The sequence below is a fragment of the Nerophis ophidion genome, linkage group LG18 (assembly GCF_033978795.1).
Source record: "Nerophis ophidion isolate RoL-2023_Sa linkage group LG18, RoL_Noph_v1.0, whole genome shotgun sequence".
Taxonomy (NCBI): Eukaryota; Metazoa; Chordata; class Actinopteri; order Syngnathiformes; family Syngnathidae; genus Nerophis; species Nerophis ophidion.
In genome coordinates this window covers 23,734,831-23,757,913 of record NC_084628.1, presented here as the reverse complement: position 1 = coordinate 23,757,913, position 23,083 = coordinate 23,734,831, and the positions used below count along the sequence as shown (strand labels likewise).

Genomic DNA, 23,083 nt, shown 5'->3' with positions numbered 1-23,083 from the left:
TTTTTTTGTGTGCGTGTTATTAACATGCTACTGATCATAACCAGACACCAACCTTGTCAAACTCCCCTCAATCTTGACTCATTTGTTTGTGCTACAATTTTTTGGACTAACTATTGTTGTTTTGTGTTATTAACGTATTTTGTTGTGTGTGTTTTTGTTTTCTTTTAGTTGTTGTGTTATTAACATGTTATTGATGACAGTCAGACCCCCAACCTTGTCAAAATCTCCTCAAACTTGACTCATTTGTTTGTGCTACAATTTTTTTGGGCTAACTATTTTTGTTTTATGTTATTAATGTTGTTTTTTTTGTTTTGTTTTTGTGCTATTAATATTTTGTTGACCATAACCACACACCAACCTTGTCAAAATCTCCTCAACCGTGACTCATTTTTTTTTATGTTATTAACGTTAATGTTGGTGTTATTAACATGTTATTGATCAAAACCCCCACCTCTCCCCCCTTAACCTTGTCCAAATCTCCTCAAAATTGACTCATTTGTTTGTGCTACAATTTTCTTTGGCTAACTATTGTTGTTTTATGTTATTAATGTTTTTGTTTTTTTTGTTTTTGTGTTATTAACATGTTATTGATCATAACCACACACCAACGTTGTCAAAATCCCCTCAACCTTGACTCATTTGGGTGTACTACAATTGTTTGGGCTAACTATTATTTTTTTAAATGTTATTTACGTTTGTTTTTTTTAATGTTGGTGTTATTAACATGTTATTGATCATAACCCCCACCCCTCCCCCCTCAACCTTGTCCAAATCTCCTCAAAATTGACTCATTTGTTTGTGCAACAATTTTTTGGGCTAACTATTTATGTTATTAACTTTTGGTTTTTTTTTAGTTTTTGTGTTATCAACATTTTATTGAGCATAACCAGACACCAACCTTGTCGAAACATCCTCAAACTTGACTCATTTGTTTGTGCTACAATTTTTTTTGATAACTATTATTGTTTTATGTTATTAACATTGTTTTTTTTTTTTGTGCGTGTTATTAACATGCTACTGATCATAACCAGACACCAACCTTGTCAAACTCCCCTCAATCTTGACTCATTTGGGTGTGCTACAATTGTTTGGGCTAACTATTATTTTTTTAAATGTTATTTAAGTTTGTTTTTTTTAATGTTGGTGTTATTAACATGTTATTGATCATAACCAGACACCAACCTTGTCAAAATATCCTCAAACTTGACTCATTTGTTTGTGCTACAATTGTATAAATTTTTTTGGTTAACTATTGTTGTTTTATGTTATTAACCTTGTTTTTTAATGTTGGTGTTATTAACATGCTATTGATCATAACCAGATACCAACCTTGTCAAACTCCCCTCAATCTTGACTCATTTGTTTGTGCTACATTTTTTTTGGTTAACTATTATTATTTTAAGTTATTAACGTATTTTTTGTGTGGGGTTTTTTGTTTTCTTTTAGTTGTTGTGTTATTAACATGTTATCGATCACAGTCAGACCCCCAACCTTGCCAAAATCTCCTCAAACTCGACTCATTTGTTTGTGATACGATTTTTTTGGGCTGACTATTTTTGTTGTATATTATTAACGTTTTGTTTTTGTGTGTGTGTGTGTTATTAACATGTTGTTGATCATAACCACACACCAACCTTGTCAAAATCTCCTCAACCTTGACTAATTTTTTATGTTATTAAAGTTAATGTTTGTGTTATTAACATGTTATTGATCATAACTAGACCCCCCCCAACCTTGTCCAAATCTCCTCAAACTTGATTCATTTGTTTGTGCTACGATTTTTTGGGCTAACTATTTTTGTTTTATGTTATTAAAGTTGTTTTTTTTGTTGTTTTGTTTTTGTGTTATTAACATGTTTTTGATCATAACCACACATCAACCTTGTCAAAATCTCCTCAACCCTGACTAATTTTTTTATGTTATTAACGTTAATGTTGGTGTTATTAACATGTTATTGATCATAACTAGACCCCCTCCAACCTTGTCCAAATCTCCTCAAAATTGACTCATTTGTTTGTGCTACGATTTTTTGGGCTAACTATTTTTGTTTTATGTTATTAAAGTTGTTTTTTTTGTTTTGTTTTGTTTTTGTGTTATTAACATGTTGTTGATCATAACCACACATCAACCTTGTCAAAATCTCCTCAACCCTGACTAATTTTTTTAATGTTATTAACGTTAATGTTGGTGTTATTAACATGTTATTGATCCTAACTAGAATCCCCCCAACCTTGTCCAAATCTCCTCAAAATTGACTCATTTGTTTGTGCTACAATGTTCTTTGGCTAACTATTGTTGTTTTATGTTATTAACGTTTTTTTTGTTTTTGTTTTTGTGTTATTAACATGTTATTGATCATAACCACACACCAACGTTGTCAAAATCCCCACAACCTTGACTCATTTGTGTGTGCTACAATTTTTTGGGCTAACTGTTATTTTTTTCAATGTTATTTACGTTTTTTTTATTTTTTATGTTGGTGTTATTAACATGTTATTGATCATAACCAGACCCCCCAATCTTGTCAGAATCTCCTCAAACTTGACTCACTTGTTTGTGCTACAACTTTTTTGGGCTAACTATTATTGTTTTATGTTATTAATGTTGTTGTTTTTTTGTTTTTGTGTTATTAACATGTTGTTGATCATAACCAGACACCAACCTTGTCAAAACATCCTCAAAATTGACTCATTTGTTTGTGCTAGTATTTTTTTTTTTTTTTGGCTAACTGTTATTGTTTTATGTTATTAACGTTGTTGTTTTTTGTTGTTTTAGTGTTATTAACATGTTATTGATCATAACCAGACACCAACCCTGTCAAAATTTCCTCAAACTTGACTCAATTGTGTGTGGTACAATTTCTTTTGGCCAATCATTTTTGTTTTATGTTATCAACTTTAATGTTTTTGGGTTTTTTTTCTTTTCGTTTTTGTGTTATTAACATGTTATGATCACCAGACACCAACCTTGTCAAAATATCCTCAAACATATACTCATTTGTTTATGCTATGATTTTTTTGGGCTAACTATTGTTGTTTTACATTATTAACGTTTGTTTTTTTAGTTTTTGTGTTATTAACATGTTATTGATCATAAGCAGACACCAACCATGTCAAAAACTCCTCAACCTTGACGCTTTTGTGTGTGCTACAATTTTTTGGGCTCACTATTAAATTTTATATTTTATTAACGTTTAGTTTTTTGGGGTTTTTTTTTTTGGTTTTTGTGCTATTTGATCATAACCAGTAGGGTTAATATCGATTCTTGGGGTCACGATTCGATAATATATCAACTTTTTCTATTCGATTCGATTCTCGATTCAAAATCAATATTTTTCCGATTCAAAACGATTCTGTATTCATTTAATACATAGGATTTCATCAGGATCTACCCCAGGCTGCTGACATGCTAGCAGAGTAGTAGATTTTTGTAAAAAGCTTTTATAATTGTAAAGGACAATGTTTTATCAACTGATTGCAAAAATGTAAATTTGTTTTAACTATTAAACAAACCAAAAATATGACTTATTTGATCTTTGTGAAAACATTGGACACAGTGTGTTGTCAAGCTTATGAGATGCGATGCAAGTGTAAGCCACTGTGACACTATTGTTCTTTTTTTTTTTTATAAGTGTCCAATGATAATGTCAATGAGGGATTTTTAATCATTGCTGTGCTGAAATTATAACTAATATTGATACTGTTGTTGATAATATTAGTTTTTGTTTCACTACTTTTGGTTTGTTCTGTGTCATGTTTGTGTCTCCTCTCATTGGCTCTGTTTATTGCAGTTGTGAGTGTAGCTGCGTCAGGTTTGGTTTTGGATTTGGATTGCATCGTTGTGGTATTGCTGTGTATTGGTTTGTTGGATTGATTAAAAAAAATTTTTTTAAATCGATTTTTTTAAAAAAGAGAATCGATTCTGAATCGCACAACTTATTCGATTCCATTCGTATTCGAATCGATTTTTTCCCACACCCCTAATAACCAGACACCAACCTTGTCAAAATAGCGTCAAACTTGACTCACTTGTGTGTGCTACAATTTTTGGGGTAATTGTTGTTGTTTTATGTTATTAACTTTTTTGTTTGTTTGTTTGTTTTTGTGTTATTAACATGTTAGTGATCATAACAAGACACCAAGCTCGTCAAAATCTCCTCAACTTTGACTCATTTGTGTGTGCTACAATCTTTTGGGCTCACTATTATTTTTTTATGTTATTAACGTTTGTTTTGTAATGTTGGTGTTATTAACATGCTATTGACCACAACCAGACTCCTCATTACCATGAATTAATTAACGTGGACCCCGACTTAAACAAGTTGAAAAACTTATTCGGGTGTTACCATTTAGTGGTCAATTGTACGGAATATGTACTGTACTGCGCAATCTACCAATAAAAGTTTTAATCAATCAATCAAACTCAAACTTGACACATTTGTTCGTGCTACAATTATTTTGGCTAACTATAAAGGTTTTATTTTATTAACGTCTTTTTTGTTTTTGTTTTTGTGTTACTAACCTGTTGTTGATCATAACCAGGCACCAACCTTGTCAAAATCTCCTCAACCTTGACTCAATAGGCGCAATAAGTGTTCAACTTCAGCCTAAACCCTCTGTAACATTTTCAAATTATGAATGAACAACTGTTTGTTTATTTTGTTGACCACAGACCGAATAAATAATAAAATAACTAGTAAACTATCTAAATTTGTGTGTGGCACAATTTTTTGGGCTCACTATTATTTTTTTATGTTATTAATGTTTTTTTTAATGTGGGTGTTATTAACATGTTATTGATCATAACCAGACCCCCCCCAAAAGAAAAACATTTATGTTTATTTTTAGTTATAAATCGGAATGAATGAGAATTGCGATTCGGATATGAATCGTTTTTGTTTGTTTGTTTTTGCACCCTAATGTTATGTTACTGCCCTGTGACAAGGTAGCGACTTGTCCAGGGTGTACACCGCCTTCCGCCCAAATGCAGCTGAGATAGGCTACAGCACCCCCTGCTACCCCAAAAAAGGGACAAGCGGTAGAAAATGGATGGATGGATGTTATCAGCATGTTATTGATCATAACCAGACATCAACCTTGTTAAAACTCCCCAAAGGTGTCCCGTTCATTCGTGCTACATTTGTGCTGCAAAATGTTTTTGTCTTAACTATTATAGTGGGGATAGGTTGATTGGCAACACTAAATTGGCCCTAGTGTGTGAATGTGAGTGTGAATGTTGTCTGTCTATCTGTGTTGGCCCTGCGATGAGGTGGCGACTTGTCCAGGGTGTACCCTGCCTTCCGCCCGATTGTAGCTGAGATAGGCGCCAGCGCCCCCCGCGACCCCGAAAGGGTATAAGCGGTAGAAAATGGATGGATGGATGGATATTATAGTTTTAATGTTGTTAATGTGTTTTTATTCCTAACTAGCAACCTCCAGGACAAACATATAGCACCACAAAAATAGGCAAATATCTTTACAGATATATTAATGGAACACAAGACAAAGACTGCTCTGTGATACATACAAGACATTAATAACAATTAATCTTACAGGCCAAAAATATAAAGAAGTTACATGCAATATAGTGAAATCGCAATATTTGGAGCGCGATGTGGCGAGGGACGACTGTAGCAGAGTACCTCAGTTTTCATTTGTAATCGGTTCCGAAAGGTCTGACGAAGACCAAGTCATACGAAAACCAAAGCAATGTATCCCAAAAGATGTCACGTGAATTCAATTCAATCCATTCAAGAAACATAAAAACACATTTCATAGAAAATAGTTTAAAATGCAGAAAAGAATGGGAAATAAATATGAACAATGAAAGAAAGAAATAGATTAATATTTTGAATGACTTTTATCTTTATTAGACTTAGACTTAGACTTAATTTTATTGTCATTCAAATTGGAACTTTACAGTACAGATAAGAACAACATTTTGTTGCATTAGCTTGTTGTAGTGCAGGATAAAAGAGCAATAAGGTAAAGATATAAATAAATAGATTACTGTACAGATAAATATATTGCACTTTTGCATATGCATCGACGTTTATGGATGTATGTTATATTATCTTTATATTCCAGTGGGTTAATCCGTTTTGGGGGGAATTGAGGGGATTACCATAATGCCTTCAAGAGTTTTTTGCCTGAGGAAAGATGCTGTTACAGAACCTGAAAGTTCTGCTACGGAGATCTGCAGAACCTCTTTCTAGAGTCCAGCAGTGAAAACAGTCCTTGGTGGGGGTGGGAGGAGTCTCTGCAGATTTTCTGAGCCCTGGTCAGGCAGCGGCTTTTTGCGATTTTAAGTTCAAATATTCAAAATATTTAAATTGCCATTGATGATTTTGGTGGGAGGAAGGGGGAGAGAGATACCTCCCTACTTTGCTACGAGTGCCTGTTGCCTAAAGGTGTCATATTATTATGTTTAATCAACTTTTAAAACATTTAGCATGTTAACAGTGTCAATTTTTTCTCTATTGATTGTATTTCACTCAATCAATAGTATGAAATTGTTATCAACATGTTATTGATCATAACCATTTATATCGTGAAATGGTTCATGTTTGTTGATTAAAAAAAAAAAGGTTAGTTTACCTAATAGAATTTGTCTTATGCTTTCATTGTGATTATAATCAAGATTTAAAGAACAATTGAAAGACAAACTATTCAAAGAACTTAGAAACTGTTCAGGTGAGAAGTTTCGACTTCAACCATACTGGACTTGTATTTAGGTTACATTATTATGCTCATGGCAAAGTTTTTCTACATAAATGTCGATTTATGAAAATAAGGCCTACATTTTGTCACTTGAGGCTCTGTCAGTATCTTCCTCGGCGCAGGAGCACTTGCAGTAAGGAGTGCAAATCTGTGGAATGGAGTACTTGAGGACATTGCACTAGTAACAACTTACAAAAAATAAAAAATGTGGCTTATCAACGCCTACAGCTGCCAGCATTAAAATATGAGCCTGTTTTGATGCTAAGATTAATGTTATGTTGTATTTTATTTTTTATCAGGTTGTGTATGTGTTTTGCTTTTATTCTTTCTCTCTCTCTTTCTTTTCTTTTTATTTTAAACTGTAATTTTAACGCCCTTTTTACATCATGGCGTGGGGAATACAGATGACAACTAGCCTTCTGGCTAATTCTGGCTTTTTTAAACCATGTGTAGTCATATGTTCTATGAAATTGCATTGTCCTCTTTGAAATAAACTATCCATCCATCCATCCATTTCTACCGCTTGTCCCTTTCCGGAGCCTATCTCAATCTCAGCTGCATTCGGGCGGAATGTGGAGTACACCCTGGACAAGTCGCCACCTCATCACAGGACCAACACAGATAGATAGACAACATTCACAATCACATTCACACACATCCATCCATCCATCCATTTTCTACCGCTTGTCCTGTTCTGGGTCGCGGGGGGTGCTGGAGCCTATCTCAGCTGCATTTGGGCGTAAGGTGGGGTACACCCTGGACAAGGCGCCACCTCATCGCAGGGCCAATACAGACAGACATACAACATTCACACACATTCACACACTAGGGACCATTTAGTGTTGCCAATCAACCTATTCCCAGGTGCATGTCTTTGGAAGTGGGAGGAACTAATCTAATCTAATTTTCTAATTGGCTGCATGGGTTACAATTACCAATCAAATCTTGGAAAATGATTAAGAGTACGAAAGCCCTAAATTGGTATCTTTGTTAAAAACCTTTGAAGTGATTAAGTAGCTCTCTTTGTCCTTTTTTTTTCATCCACTAGGGATTGAACTTTCACAGTATCATGTTAAACCCGCTCGACATCCATTGCTTTCGGTTCCCCTATGCGGTCCTCTCCAAGGTTTCTTATAGTCATCATTGTCACCGACGTCCCACTGGGTGTGAGTTTTCCTTGCCCTTATGTGGGCTCTCCCGAGGATGTCGTTGTGGTTTGTGTTGTGGTTTGTGCAGCCCTTTGAGACACTAGTTATTTAGTGCTATATAAATAATCATTGATTGATTAAATTATTGATATTTTTTAGTGTTTTTACTCAACCAATAACGTGGACCCCGCATAAAGAAAGTGTACACACTTATTCGGGTGGTACCATTTAGTGGTCAATTGTACGGAATATGTACTGTCCTGTGCAATGTACTAACAAACGTTTTCAATCAATCAATCAATCAATTTGTGTTTGTTTTCTTTCCTTGATGTTGAATGTGCCTTGACTTTTGTGTGACTTATAAAATATGTTCAATAAAAAAAGCAAAAAAACTTAGTATTTACTTTGATTTGCAGTTGGGCCCAACCCCAGTGACTTATGAATAGCACTAATGTTTGCGCCCTCTCTTGGCCGCAAACAGAACTGCAGCATATACCGTTGATGAAAGTTCGTCCTCTACTGGCCGCTATGGCCAACGACAACAACATTGACGGTAAATTCATCGCTTCAGTGTTTTGAATCGCCGACGTGTCATATGTCATTTCAGCATGACACTCGCGTGTTTGAGCGTGATACATCAAAAAGTCACAAAGCGCAAACGTCTTTCCCACAATGCTTCGCGCCTGCCTCGTCGACGCACCCGGAAGCAGGAAGTGAAGCGCTCCAACTAGCCACTTGACGTGGTGGGTTATTTATTTTAAACTCTGTGCGCTAATGGCGGACTTTGGGCGTCCAAAGCGAACTGGAGCGTGGACGCTTCTTTTGCTGGTATTGGCAGGACGAAATGGACCGACCAGCGCCGTGTCCGAGCCGGGGAAATGGGCCCTGGACCTCGACAGTGTGAGTTTCTATTTTTTTTTTTTTTTTTTTTTTTAACAAAGGCGACATTTGAATATACTGAATAACACTGCATAGTCCTGTAGGACCACCAGGTTACAATTGTGCTGCCCGAAATACAAGGACTACTTTCACTTTCTGTTGTCTTCTAGAACACTTTGAGGACACACAACTACTTTGTGTTTGCCAAAACCCTCTTCAACAGCAGCGTCATCCATCTTAAATGTAAGTTTGCCCCTTTATCTCATATGGACCGCCCTCACTTTCACCGTGTTATTGCACCTGTTGATGTGTGTGTGTGTGTGTGTGTGTGTGTGTGTGTGTGTGTGTGTGTGTGTGTGTGTGTGTGTGTGTGTGTGTGTGAGAGTGTGTGAGAGTGTGTGAGTGTGTGTGTGTGTGTGTGTGTATTTCCATCCTTCTTGAGACATCAACAAGGAAAAGTAGCTTCCATATGAGGAGGTGTGAACAAGTGATGACATTGATCAGGGGTTGGCAACCTTTACAACTCAAAGAGCCATTTTGACCCGTTTCACAAAATAAAGAAAACAATGGGAGCCACAAAACTAGTGTTGTGTCGTTTCGCGAACAATTCGTTCAAATGAACAAATCTTTTGAGTGAACGTACTGAACCGAATCACTTCATGAACTAATTTGTTTCTTTCTCAGTTCAGTTGAGCTCCGCCGCGAACGTGCCAGTATGAGTGGAACTGGCGCATTCTGTGACTCACTGAACCCTCAACGTCGGCGAACGACGCAGCCAGCTACTCATCATGGGGGGGAACTGAGCGAACGATTTGTTCACCGCGGTGTAACGACATGAATCACTCAGTGAACGACAACGCTCTCGCTCTCAGGACTCGCGAACCTACTGACACAGAGAACTGACTGTGTTGCGGAAGAGGACGTCATATTGAGGATCTCGTTCAGTCACTGTGCGCGTCGTTCATTGGGTGCTGAGGGCTTGTATCGTTCGCGAACTGACACACACCGAGATCTGCCGCTGGGGAAGTTGTTACTGACTGACTCATGATTCGCCAACCTGCACACATTTGGGGGGGTTCGGTGAACAAATTTTTGGAACAAATCAATTTAAGAAACTGATTCTAGTGATTCAGTACAGTCAAAAGAACTGCTGATCCCATCACTACACAAAACTATTTTGAAATTTAAAATGAATTAACACTGCATAAAGAGTTTTTTTTTGCTTTGTGCTATATATATATAAACCAGGGGTCTCATACAAGCGGCCCGCACCTTGATAAGAACATTTAATGTTAGTGCGGCCCGCAAGTTTTATATGAATGCCGCTTGGAAACATTACACTTGCCAACCCTCCCAACTTTTCCGGAAGGTTTCCGATTTCTTTAGGCAACTATTGTCGCTAATATCTGCTAAATCTCACCCAGTTAACAATAATAAGGGCATGCTATAAAGGCACTGCATAGACACCTTCTACAACATGTACAAACAGCTTGCCAGCCCAGTAACATGTTGTTCAACAGCCATACAGATCACACTGAAGGTTGTGATATAAACAACTTTAACACTCTTACTAATATGCGCCACACTCTGAACCTACACCAAACAACAATGACATATTAGTGGGGTTAAAGTTGTTTATATCACAACCTTCAGTGTAACCTGTATGACTGTTGACCAAATATGCCTTGCAGTCTCGTACGTGATGACAGAAGCTGTAACACGTGTGATGACAGAAGCAGCAAAATGCATGTGACCGGCCGGCCTGTTGATAACATGGTGTAAAAGCGGGTGCGATGACATGTTGTAGAGGACGTTTAAATTATAGCCATCACGGCACGCCCTCAATATTGTAGTCCGGGTGAAAATCAGTGAATGTTAGCCCCGGGTGATTTTCGGGAGAGGCACCAAAATCCGCAGACCTCCCGAAATAATCGGTTGGGGCGGGGATTATGCAGCTGAGCCACATCAGAGTGGCCAAAGAGCCTCATGTGGCTCCGGAGCCTTCGGTTGCCGACCCCTGACATAGATCATGGTCCAAATAACATTGCATCAAATTGAGAATGTCTCATTTGCACCCCCTGGTGGTGAAATCTGTCAAAATTAAGGTGGTCCCAAAAACTTGACTGTCAACATATGAAATAACAAGTGTGTGTGGAAAAAAAAAATGCTCCCCTCTGGCCAACATATATGATACATACTTGCCAACCTTGAGACCTCCGAATTCGGGAGATGAGGTGGGGTGTTGGGGGCGCGGTTGAGGTGCAGGCAGCAAACCCCTTCCCCTTCGAGCTGTCCTGGATGAAATTAAATTCTTTTTTCCAATCATTTTGGAACTTGCAAGTAGGGCTGGGTGATATACTCGATATACTCGTTATATTGTGTGTTTGTCTGTGTGTGATATAGAAAATGACTACCGTATTTCCTTGAATTGCCGCCGGGTATATATTATCCGCATGCCTCGCGACCGCCGGGTCAAACTCGTTTTGCATAATAATTAGCGCATGCTTAGAATTAGCGCATGCTTAGAATTACTGCCGGGTCAAACTTGTTTAGTAAATTTATTAGCGCATGCCTCGGTTTACCGCCGGGTCAAACTCCTTTTTTCATAACAATTAGCGCGTGCTTAGAATTAGCGCATGCTTAGAATTACTTCCGGGTCAAACTTGTTTAGCAAATTTATTAGCGCATGCCTCGGTTTACCGCCGGGTCAAACTCGTTTAGCAGAATAATTAGCATATGCCTCATTTTACGGCCGGGTCAAACTCGTCACGTCACGAGTGTGTAACACGGGTGGGAAATAAGCCATATTTTCTCTCATGGCATCCCGTCATATTACCTGCGCCGTTTCCACGTATAATCTCGCGAGTTTAACACAGGCGCTCACGTGACCCGCTGCAGCCTATCGCACTCTATATAATCCAGCGTTCCAAGATGGCTGCCAGGTGCGGTGGCTAAGCCTGGGGACATCTGAAGCCGGTATGTTTTAAAGTTGTCATTTGCCTGCATATCGTAAAAACAACCGTCCAACATTTTACAATTAATTGTAAACTTATAGGCGCTAACCATCAGGGCCAAGTTGCGATGAGAGAGTGTGGCGATGTTAAGATATGAAGCCGAGTTGGTAAGTACATTTGTTTGCTAATAGTAGCTACTAACCGTATCCATGTATTTTCTATGGGCAGTTAGCATCGGGTTTTAATCCCGTTTCCTCCAATGTTTCTGATCCGATTGAATTTATATTTATGTCGAGTCTTTATTTTGGGTACTTACATACGGTGACTGAGTGTTGTGGCGTTTTTATGCTACATACTAACGTTTTTTTTATTAAATGTGCTTTTGATGATGGTATCCTTACATCGCACTCAAATTTATAAGTGTAGGCCTAAATTTTTACCGCATGCCTTTGGTAAGCGCCGTAGTGAGAAGAGGTTTTAAATTGATTACCGCCCCGGCGCTAATTCAAGGAAATACAGTATATCGTGATATTTGAGTATACGTTTTGAGGCAGTTGCTTTTAGGTGCAGGGGTCGGCAACTTTTACCACTCAATTAGCCATTTTGACCCGTTTCACAAAATAAAGAAAACAATGGGAGCCACAAAACTATTTTAAAATTTAAAAGGAATTAACACTGCATAAAAATATATTTTTTTGCTTTGTGCTATACATAAACCAGGGGTCTCATACAAGCGGCCCGCACCTTGATAAGAACATTTAATGTTAGTGCGCCCCGCAAGTTTTATATGAATGCCCCTTGACAGCATTACACTTGCCAACCCTCCCAACATTTCCAGGAGGTTTCCGAATTATCTAGGCAACTATTCTCGCGAATATCTGCTAAATCTCACCCAGTTGACAATAATTAGGGCATGCTATTAAGGCACTGCATAGACGCCTTCTACAACATGTACAAACAGCTTGCCAGCCCAGTAACATTTTGTACGCTGCTTCCGCAGACACAAATACACGACTGCAAGGCATAGTTGTTCAACAGCCATACAGATCACACTGAAGGTTGTGATATAAACAACTTTAACACTCTTGATAATATGCGCCACACTGTGAACCCACACCAAACAAGAATGACAAACACATTTCGGGAGAACATCCTCACTGTAACACAACATAAACACAACAGAACAAATACCCAGAATCCCATGCATCCCTAACTGTTCCTGGCTACATTATACACCCCCGCTAGCACCAAACCCCGCCCACCTCAACCGACGCACGGAGGGGGTTGTGGTCACTGGTGTGATTATATGCATTAAATGTTAATTCAAAGCTCGGACAAAATATCGAGCTATATATTGTGTATCGTGACATGGCCTAAAAATATCGAGATATTAAAAAAAAGGCCATATCGCCCAGTCCTACTTGCAAGCGTATTCCTTCTTCTTACCCGTCGTCGCCATGTCTCTTCTTCGTTCTTCTGCTTCGTCTCTTTCTTGTTGTGTGTGCAGTTGTGCACTGAGCTCCAAAATACCTAGATGTTATTGTAGCGTCCCGGAAGAGTTAGTACTGCAAGGGCTTCTGAATATTTGTTCTGTTGTGATTATGTTGTGTTACGGTGCGGATGTTCTCCCGAAATGTGTTTGTCATTCTTGTTTGGTGTGTGTTGACAGTGTGGCGCATATTTGTAACCGTGTTAAAGTTTTTTATACAGCCACCCACAGTTTGACCTGTATGACTGTTGACCAAGTATGCATTCATTCACTTGTGTGTGCTTGAAATTAACGTTATCATTAAACCAGTTAAAAGATTGTACAACGTGTTCGCATTTCTTGACATCTTCGAGTAAAAGCCATTGTTAAACTTGTCCAATGCTACATTATTATGTGACTAGGCCGGCAGGTTGTTTATATGGAGGAGAAGCGGACGCCTGGACAGCATGCGGCTGTCAAGGGGTGAAGTTGTCAGGTGAGAGAGGACGCTTAAGGCAGTGCCTTAACGCCCCCAAATTGTTGTCTGGGTGGAAATCGGGAGAAATTCGGGAGAATGGTTGCCTCGGAAGATTTTCAGAAGGGGCACTGAAATTCGGGGGTCTCCCGGGCAAATCGGGAGGGTTGGCAAGTATGATGTAACGTGTGAGTGTGTAAGAAATTGAAATTCTCCCCCTTTGGCCAAAATTAATACAAAAAATAAAAGTATACAGACATACTGCATTAACTTGAAGTAAATAAGAAAGATTAAAACATGTTACAAACAAAAAACTCAACAACAAAAACAAACTAAAATCAGTCTTTTTCTCACGATGTGTTGACTTTTTTTCTCATAAAATTGGGAACAATTCCTCATATTCTTTCTGTTTCTGGAATATTGCAATATTTTCTCGTAAAATTATTACTTTTTTATGTGAAATTATTTCTTTTTAATTCAAAATGGTGACATTTGTCATAAAATTGACTTTTGTCTCAATATCGCCATTTTTTGTTCTTGCACAATAGTGAAATTTTTTGAGTAAAATTAAGACTTTTGTCATAATTTTGCCAAGTAAAATTCCGATTATTATTATTACAATATTGCCAACATTTTTAAAAGTTTTCTTATAAAATTGTGACTTTTGTCGAGTAAAATTAAGACTCTTTTTATAAACTTGCCAAAATGTTAAGCTTTTCTCGTAAAATGGCCACTGTTATTGAGTAAAATTTCAACTTTTATTATATTCCGCAAATGTTCAGTTTTTCATGTAAAAATTTGACTTGCATTGAGTAAAATTAAAACTTTTATTATAAAAATACCAAAATTCTTAGTTTTACCTGTGAAATCGGACCTTCTTGTGAAATTCCAATTAATTTTTCACAGCAGGCTTTTTTATATTTGCATAGTATATATATGTTATTAATGTTGTAAATACAAATCTTTACATACCTGGAAAAGGTAGTCCTAAAGAGGTAAGCATTTTTTGGAGGTCTCAAGAAGGTAACAAATACAAGAATTTGTGTGTGCGTGTGTGTGTCAATGGCTGCAGTGAGCTGTGAATCTTCTTCTGCGGTCCACTTGAACATCTCATGGTACCTCAGGAACTCCCACTGCTACGATGAAGTCTTCAGTCTGGATGTAAATCACCTAAAATGTAGAGACAACGGAATGTGCTTCTTGCCTTTTGATGTGGGTGCGTCTTGTGTTCAGGGTACACAAGCAGAAAAGTACTTCGGGTCAACAGAAGTCCATCCCAAAGGAGGAAGCGGTTTCTACATGTTCCACCAGTACCCTCTCATCACATGCCAGCCACGCCTTGACCCCAGCATAACAGAAGCCAACCATTGTGGCTGTGCAAGTGTACGTTGGTAAACCTCACCCATGACACCTTAAAGTAATAGTAGACTGGAAAAACAAGTTGACTTTATATGCTTATGTTATCAGATCAGTCATTCTGGAAGTAAAGGAGATATGCTGTTTACTATTCTCTATCCTTATGTATGACAAGAACTCATATGTTTCGCTTTTTTTGTGCGCTCTAAATCGTAAATAAATGATGAGTTCATGTAGCTTCAGGTCCATTTGTAATTCATTCCATGATCACGGAGGAGCAAATGTGAAGGCTTTTTTTTTTACCAAGACTTGTGTTTGCTTTAGAAACCAACACGCCAACGATGTCCTGTGAACGCAAACTGTAGTGACTGGAATCTTTACACATAAAAGAACATGAATAAGAACATGAATAAGGGGAAACCAGACCAAGAAGTGATTTATTACTAAAAACTATCCATCGAGAAAATCTACGGACTGACAAAGATGGACAGTTTGCCTTTGCATACAAAGTACAAATTCTACCCAAACATTTAATAAAGTCAAATACAAATAAGACAACAAGAAGTATCCCACAGTTCTCTTTTCTAGTGTAAATCCGTCCAGTAGATATGATCATCTACATCAGGGGTCACCAACGCGGTGCCCGCGGGCACCAGGTAGCCCGTAAGGACCAGATGAATAGCCCGCTGGCCTGTTCTAAAAATAGCTCAAATAGCAGCTCTTACCAGTGAGCTGCTTCTATTTTTTAAATTTTATTTATTTACTAGCAAGCTGGTCTCGCTTTGCTCGACATTTTTAATTCTAAGAGAGACAAAACACAAATAGAATTTGAAAATCCAAGAAAATATTTTAAAGACTTGGTTTTCATTTGTTTAAATAAATTCATTTATTTTTTTAAAGTGCTTCTTATAACTTTCAGAAAGACAATTTTAGAGAAAAAATACAACCTTAAGAATGATTCTAGGATTTTTAAAAACATATACCTTTTTTACCTTTTAAATTCCTTCCTCTTCTTTCCTGACAATTTAAATCAATGTTCAAATAATTTATTTTCTTTATTGTAAAGAATAATAAATACATTTTAAATAAATTCTTCATTTTAACTTCTGTTTTTTCGACGAATAATATTTGTGAAATATTTCTTCAAACTTATTATTAAAATTCCCAAATATTATTCTGGCAAATCTAGAAAATCTGTAGAATCAAATTTAAATCTTATTTCAAAGTCTTTTAAATTTCTTTTAAAATTTTTGTTCTGGAAAATCTAAAAGAAATAATGATTTGTCTTTTTTAGAAATATGGCTTGGTCCAATTTGTTATATATTCTAACAAAGTGCAGATTGAATTTTAACCTATTTAAAACATGTCATTAAAATTCTAAAATAATCTTAATCAGGAAAAATTACTAATGATGTTCCATAAATTCTTCTCTTCATTTTTTTCGGTTGAATTTTGAATTTTAAAGAGTCGAAATTGAAAATAAACTACGTTTCAAAATTTAAGTGTCATTTTTTTCTTGTTTTCTCCTCTTTTAAAGCGTTCAATTAAGTGTTTTTTTCATCATTTATTCTCTACAAAAAACTTTCCGTAAAGGAAAAAAAATGTACGACGGAATGACACAGAAAATCCCATTTATATATGTATATATATATATATATATGTATATATATACACATATATTTATTAAAGGTGAATTGAGCAAATTGGCTATTTCTGGCAATTTATTTAAGTGTGTATAAAACTGGTAGCCCTTCGCATTAATCAGTACCCAAGAAGTAGCTCTTGGTTTCAAAAAGGTTGGTGACCCCTGATCTACATCAACAATGTGATTTACCTGAGTGGCTGCAGAGGACAAAATAAAATAAAAAATTATAAATGTTTTTCATGGTGAGAACTGGAAATCGTTACAAAAAAGAATCAGGATTCATTCAAAAATAAAAAAAATGTTTTGACACCCTAATTGTTTATGCTGTTGTGTTAAGGCAAGCTCTGTCGTTCCACTCCAAATCCTCTTGTGTAGCTTGACGTACACCCAAAATAAAGTTTAACCTTGGATAGCAGTGACGCAGCAAATGCTATAATTGGTTGGCTTTTACTGCTTGTCCTGTGTTGATGCGATTCAATCATGAGGCACAACCTTTACAAAAATGCCTTCTGTTTGCAATAAGGTGTTGTAAAACAACACCAGTTCTTAAAACGCTCGACCCCTCTCTAATTACCATTGTTTATTAGCAACAGAGTAAGCTAACAAGCTAAATCTTGACCAGTTAAGTATCATGGTTTCGCACCAGTAAACACTGCCCTCAGAATTCAATAACTGATGCAGAACTTTGAAATGATGGTGCCTCAAGGGAGAGCGTCGTGACGACAGCACACAGAAGCATGAACTAGCTGGAGCCACAACACGGGGGAAAAAAACGCAGGTTGCAGACTCCTGGCTTGAGCACGGGGGATTACACCAACATAGTCATACACATATTCAGTAGACAATGTGGTTATTGGTTAATATGTTGTGATTTTTCTCTTCACAGTTGGGTGTGGATGTGCTTGAGTCAAAAAGACGACTGACTGAAATGCAAGTAAGACTCGCACAACACGTCCACCTCAGTGCAACAAGTCTGAACAAGAACATAAACACACACAATATGTAGGTCTGTACTTGTATTCACTGTAACCTCTAAAGTGGAACAAAATTTGTTCCACCTGTCGTTTGGAAATAATTGCTTCAGCCAAATGGTGAAACCTCGATTTACGAATCTAATTGGTTCTTGAACAGGTTGCGTAAATCAAAAAGTTTGTATAGTGAAGCAAATTTCTCCGTAAGGAACAATGTCATTATGAATAGTGGGTTCCCGCCTTAAGAGAAGTCCATAATTTAGTGGAAGTTTGTACACTTAATACACATAATGAAGCGCTATACAGTACTGTATAGCAAACAAACATAACAATGAGGTGATGAATTAACAAGCCAAAACAACAGACTGAAGTGCACACACACACACAGAAGTCCCTCAGGTGCCCTGACAAATGATCAGAAATCACTAGAATCCTTAATTTTGATAACTACACTAATAAACATGAACAAAATTGCTGAAACCCTTCCCGGGTCCCGGTACCAAACTTGAGGAGATCCCCAAAGTTTTATATGTATATATATATATATATATACCCCGCCTTCCGCCCGATTGTAGCTGAGATAGGCGCCAGCGCCCCCCGCGACCCCAAAAGGGAATAAGCGGTAGAAAATGGATGGATGGATATATATATATGTATGTATGTATGTATGTATATATGTAGGTGCGTATATATATATATATATATATATATATATATATATATATATATATATATATATATATATATATATATATATATATATGTGTGTGTGTATATATATATATATATATATATATATATATATATATGTGTGTGTGTGTATATATACACATGTATGTATATATATATATATATATATACACACACACACACACACACACACACAAACCCCGTTTCCATATAAATGATAAATGGGTTGTACTTGTATGGCGCTTTTCTATCTCCAAGGTACTCAAAGCGCTTTGACACTACTTCCACATTTACCCATTCTCACACACTGATGGAGGGAGCTGCCATGCAAGGCGCTAACCAGCACCCATCAGGAGCAAGGGTGAAGTGCCTTGCTCAGTACACAACGGACGTGACGACGTTGGTACTAGGTGGGGATTGAACCAGGTGCCCTCGGGTTGCGCACGGCCACTGCGCCACGCCATCCCTATGAGTTGGGAAATTGTGTTAGATGTAAATATAAACGGAATGCAATGATTTGCAAATCATTTTCAACCCTTATTCAGTTGAATATGCGACAAAGTCAACATGTTTGATGTTCAAACTGATAAACATTTTTTTTCTCCAAATAATCATTACTTTACAATTTGTTGCCAGCAACACGTGACAAAGAAGTTGGGAATGGTGGCAATAAATACTGATAAAGTTGAGGAATGATCATCAAACAGGTGTGCAGGCTATTTGGGAACAGTTGGGTGCCATGATTGGGTATAAAAGCAGCTTCCATGAAATGCTACGTAATTCACAAACAAGGATGGGGTGAGGGTCACCACTTTGTAAGCAAATTGTCGAACAGTTTTAGAACAACATTTCTCAACGAGCTATTGCAAGGAATTTAGGGATTTTACCATCTACGGTCCGTAAAATCATCAAAAAGTTCAGAGAATCTGGAGAAATCACTGCACATAATCGATGATATTACGGACTTTTGATTCCTCAGGCGGTACTGCATCAAAAACCAACATCAGTGTGTAAAGGACATCACCACATCGGCTCAGGAACACTTCATAAAACCACTGTCAGTAACTACAGTTGGTCGCTATATTACTAAGTGCAAGTTAAAACTCTACTATGCAAAGCCAAACCCATTTATCAACAACACCAAGGAGCGCCGCTGGCTTCGCTGGGCCCGAGCTCACCTAAGATGGACTGATGCAAAGTGGAAATGTGTTCTGTGGTCTGACGAGTCGACATTTCAAATTATATTTGGAAACAGAGGACGTGGTGTCCTCCACAACAAAGGGAAAATAACCATTCGGATTGTTATAGGCGCAAAGTTCAAAAGCCAGCATCTGTGATGGTATGGGGGTGTTTAAGTGCCCAAGGCATGGGTAACTTACACATCTGTGAAGGCACCATTAATGCTGAAAGGTCCAAACAGGTTTTGGAGCAACATATGTTGTCATCCAAGCAACGTTATCATGGACGCCCCAGTTTATTTCAGCAAAACAATGCCAAGCCACGTGTTATAACAGCGTGGTTTTGTAGTAAAAGAGTGCGGGTACTTTCCTGGCCCGCCTGCAGTCCAGAACTGTCTCCCATCGAAAATGTGTGGCGCATTATAAAGCTTAAAATACGACAGCTCGCACCATCCCTTTTTGTGAATTACTTAGCATTTCATGGAAGCTGCTTTTATACCCAATCATGGCACCCACCTGTTCCCAATTAGCGTACACACCTGTGGGATGTTCCAAATAAGTGTTTGATGAGAATTTCTCAACTTTATCAGTATTTATTGCCACCTTTCCCAACTTCTTTGTCACGTGTTGCTGGCATCAAATTCTAAAGTTAATGATTATTTGCAACAAAAAAAAAGTTTATCAGTTTGAACATCAAATATGTTGTCTTTGTAGCATATTCAACTGAATATGGGTTGAAAATGATTTGCAAATCATTGTATTCTGTTTATATTTACATCTAACACAATTTCCCAACTCATGGAAACGGGGTTTGTATATATATGCACACCCCCCCACCCACACACACACACACACACACAAATAATTGTATTGGGTTTGAAAATGAAAAATATCAAAATGGCCTCTGCATGCTTGTATTTTTCAGTATATAGCCTTTAATGTAAAACATTTGGACAACCATGCTGTAAATAATGATATGCATTCCTTTTCATTATCATGTGGACTTGGTGAGCTGCAGCCTAATGAAAGTAAATAATGACAGAATTATCAATTAAAAATATATCTCACCGTAATGTGTACAGCTCCACAAAGTTGTGACTGTCGCCACTCAGCCGTCATGTGATCTTTTTCAGCCAGTCACAATGACGACCGCGGGCAGGAAGCCGAAAGAGGCAGAGCCGCCAAAACCAAAGGTGAGCATGTCCAACAAGACGTGATCTTGTCATTCCGTGCTGAGGTATCTGAAAAGGTCATGTGCTCCTCCCGCAGTCTGCAGCAGCTGACAAGGAGACGAAGACCCCTGTAGGAGACGCTGCTGTTCCTCCTAAACAGGTCAGCACCTCATCCTCATTCAATCTTATCATCTCACCTCACCTCATGTGTGGTGTGCAGGCCGCTACGCACCCTCACTTTGATGCGGTGGCTGAGAGTTGGGAGGACGGACCGTACATGTTTGTCGTCAACATCAGGGAGATCAAAGAGAACAACCGAGCGCCCGACCCGGCCCACCCCACACCCTCCTGGGGTCTCCAGCGTCAGTACACGTCCACGATCCTTAGCTTCCTTCGGGGTTTCAAGAACTTGAATGCTTTATTTTTTTTAATATTTTTTTTTTTACAGTTCTTGTGAGCATGAGAGGCCCTCTTGACTTCATCTCCGCCTCTGAATGGCCGCTCATGCTGGTAAGATTACTTGATTTATGGTGGCACCTCAACTTATGAGCTCAATTGGTTCTGTGGCCGAGCGCTTAACTCAGAACACTTGTATCTCTTGCAATTTAAGGCATTACGATTAGCTTAGAGGCAGCTCTTATGCCAAAACACTCTTAAGTTGAGGTACGACTGTATTGTTGTTTACTAGAAGAAAGAGTCTAACAAAAACTACAAAGTGATTGCCCGTGTAAAGCAGGGATGCCCAAACTTTTATTGCAGAGGGCCACACACTGAAAAATCAAAGCATGTGGTGTCCTTTTTGATATTTTCCATTTTCAAAACCAATACAATATATACATTTAAAAAAAAATGTAGGGCTCCTGTCAAGTTTGGTCCTCGGTGACCCTCAAGAGTCTCAGACATAAAAGTGTTAAAAGTAACTCATGATATAAATATTTCAATTCAATTCAAAATATATATATATATTTTTTCAACGCTTAACTCACTACATCAACTTGAGTTCTAAATGTCTGGATAAAGGTTTATTATTATTATTTTTTGGGGGTTTATGCTCTTTTTATTAAAGAAAACCATGTTTTTTATGGACTAAACACAAAATATGAAATATTTAAGTTGAATATTTTATGTGAAGTAATTGGAGCCTTATATAGGTCAATAATTCATTTGTAACATTGATTTTGATTAATTATTCATTTTTGTGCAGTGGCAATTTTATTAAAAATTTTAAATCACAGGATCCAAAAGGGCCCCTGTTAAAAAATTTATTTTTTTTAAAAATTTTAAATTTTTTAAACATTCAACACACAAACTTTCAGATCAGCTTTAGATTTGTGCTGATTGCAAGTTTTTATCATTTTTGTTTTTGTTTGTTTTTTTTGTAACTTTTTTTGTCAACGAAAACTTTTAAATATTGTTTGGCAATCACAGAAAATTTGCAACATTTACCAACAAAAATATTTCAAAGTGGAAGATTTGATGGGAAATAGAGCCTTCATTAATAGTAAGATAATTCATAGCAACATTGATTTTGATTCATTATTATTTTTTGAGCAATTGCCGCTATAAAGAAATATTAGCTGGAGGCTGCACTTTGGACACCTGTGGTGTAAAGGAAGTTGTTTGTGGACGCTCTTGTTGTTCCAGTTCTACATGATCATGTGCATCGTCTACGTTCTGCTGGCGCTCTTGTGGCTTATCCTGTCTGCGTGCTACTGGAGGGACCTCCTGAGGATCCAGTTCTGGATTGGAGGAGTCATCTTCCTGGGAATGTTGGAGAAAGCCGTCTTCTACGCCGAGTTTCAGAGCATCCGATACGACGGCGTATCTGGTAGGTGCGTGCACGTCAATATGGCGCGGCTCAGAAGGGCTAACTGGCAGCTGTTGTTCCTCCTCCTGCAGTCCGGGGGGCGGTAGTGTTTGCTGAGGTGCTCTCTGCCGTCAAGAGAACACTGGCCCGCGTGTTGGTGATCATCGCCAGTCTGGGTTACGGCATAGTCAAGTACGTCCGTCGTTAACGCACCTGATAGTCCACTTGAAATGACCGTGATTGTGTGTGTGTTAGGCCCAGACTAGGTGCACTGCTTCACCGTGTGGTTGGCGTCGGTCTGCTCTACTTGATGTTCTCTGTTGTTGAGGGCGTCCTACGAGTCAATGCCGTAAGTCAACGCAAAGTACATTTATTTGTCAGTTTTTATAACATAAATATGTATTTATAGGGCTGAATGATTTGTCAAATAATTATCAGGGATATTTTGATTGGTACTATAATCACGATTAATTGCACAATTATTCATTAATTAGAAAACATGAGTATTTATTGTACCACCAAAATGTAACTTTAAATATAGTTTAAAAAAAATGGATATGAATTAGTAACGAATAAACCACAAGTAAAATAATAATAGTAATTAATAAGATCCATCTCTCC

The 23,083-nt window shown here is 37.6% G+C and overlaps 1 protein-coding gene across 4 annotated transcripts in view; it reads left to right on the top strand.

Moving 5' to 3' along the window:
- The first annotated feature begins 8,447 nt into the window (after positions 1 to 8,447).
- Positions 8,448 to 23,083, top strand: part of zgc:162698 (Transmembrane protein 87A-like) — a 36,181-nt gene continuing 21,545 nt past the window's right edge. The window contains exons 1-12 of one of the 4 annotated variants that reach the window (XM_061877758.1): positions 8,448 to 8,767; positions 8,917 to 8,989; positions 14,716 to 14,804; positions 14,877 to 15,026; positions 17,531 to 17,578; positions 20,617 to 20,676; positions 20,753 to 20,815; positions 20,876 to 21,017; positions 21,104 to 21,165; positions 22,300 to 22,483; positions 22,555 to 22,654; positions 22,718 to 22,811. In XM_061877758.1, the coding sequence (XP_061733742.1) occupies positions 8,642 to 8,767; positions 8,917 to 8,989; positions 14,716 to 14,804; positions 14,877 to 15,026; positions 17,531 to 17,578; positions 20,617 to 20,676; positions 20,753 to 20,815; positions 20,876 to 21,017; positions 21,104 to 21,165; positions 22,300 to 22,483; positions 22,555 to 22,654; positions 22,718 to 22,811 (1,191 nt within the window). In that variant the 5' untranslated portion in view covers positions 8,448 to 8,641. Of the gene's footprint in view, positions 8,768 to 8,916; positions 8,990 to 9,070; positions 9,224 to 14,715; positions 14,805 to 14,876; positions 15,027 to 17,530; positions 17,579 to 20,616; positions 20,677 to 20,752; positions 20,816 to 20,875; positions 21,018 to 21,103; positions 21,166 to 22,299; positions 22,484 to 22,554; positions 22,655 to 22,717; positions 22,812 to 23,083 lie in introns of those variants that run through there. The other 3 variants (XM_061877757.1, XM_061877760.1, XM_061877759.1) reach the window with 3 other exon arrangements.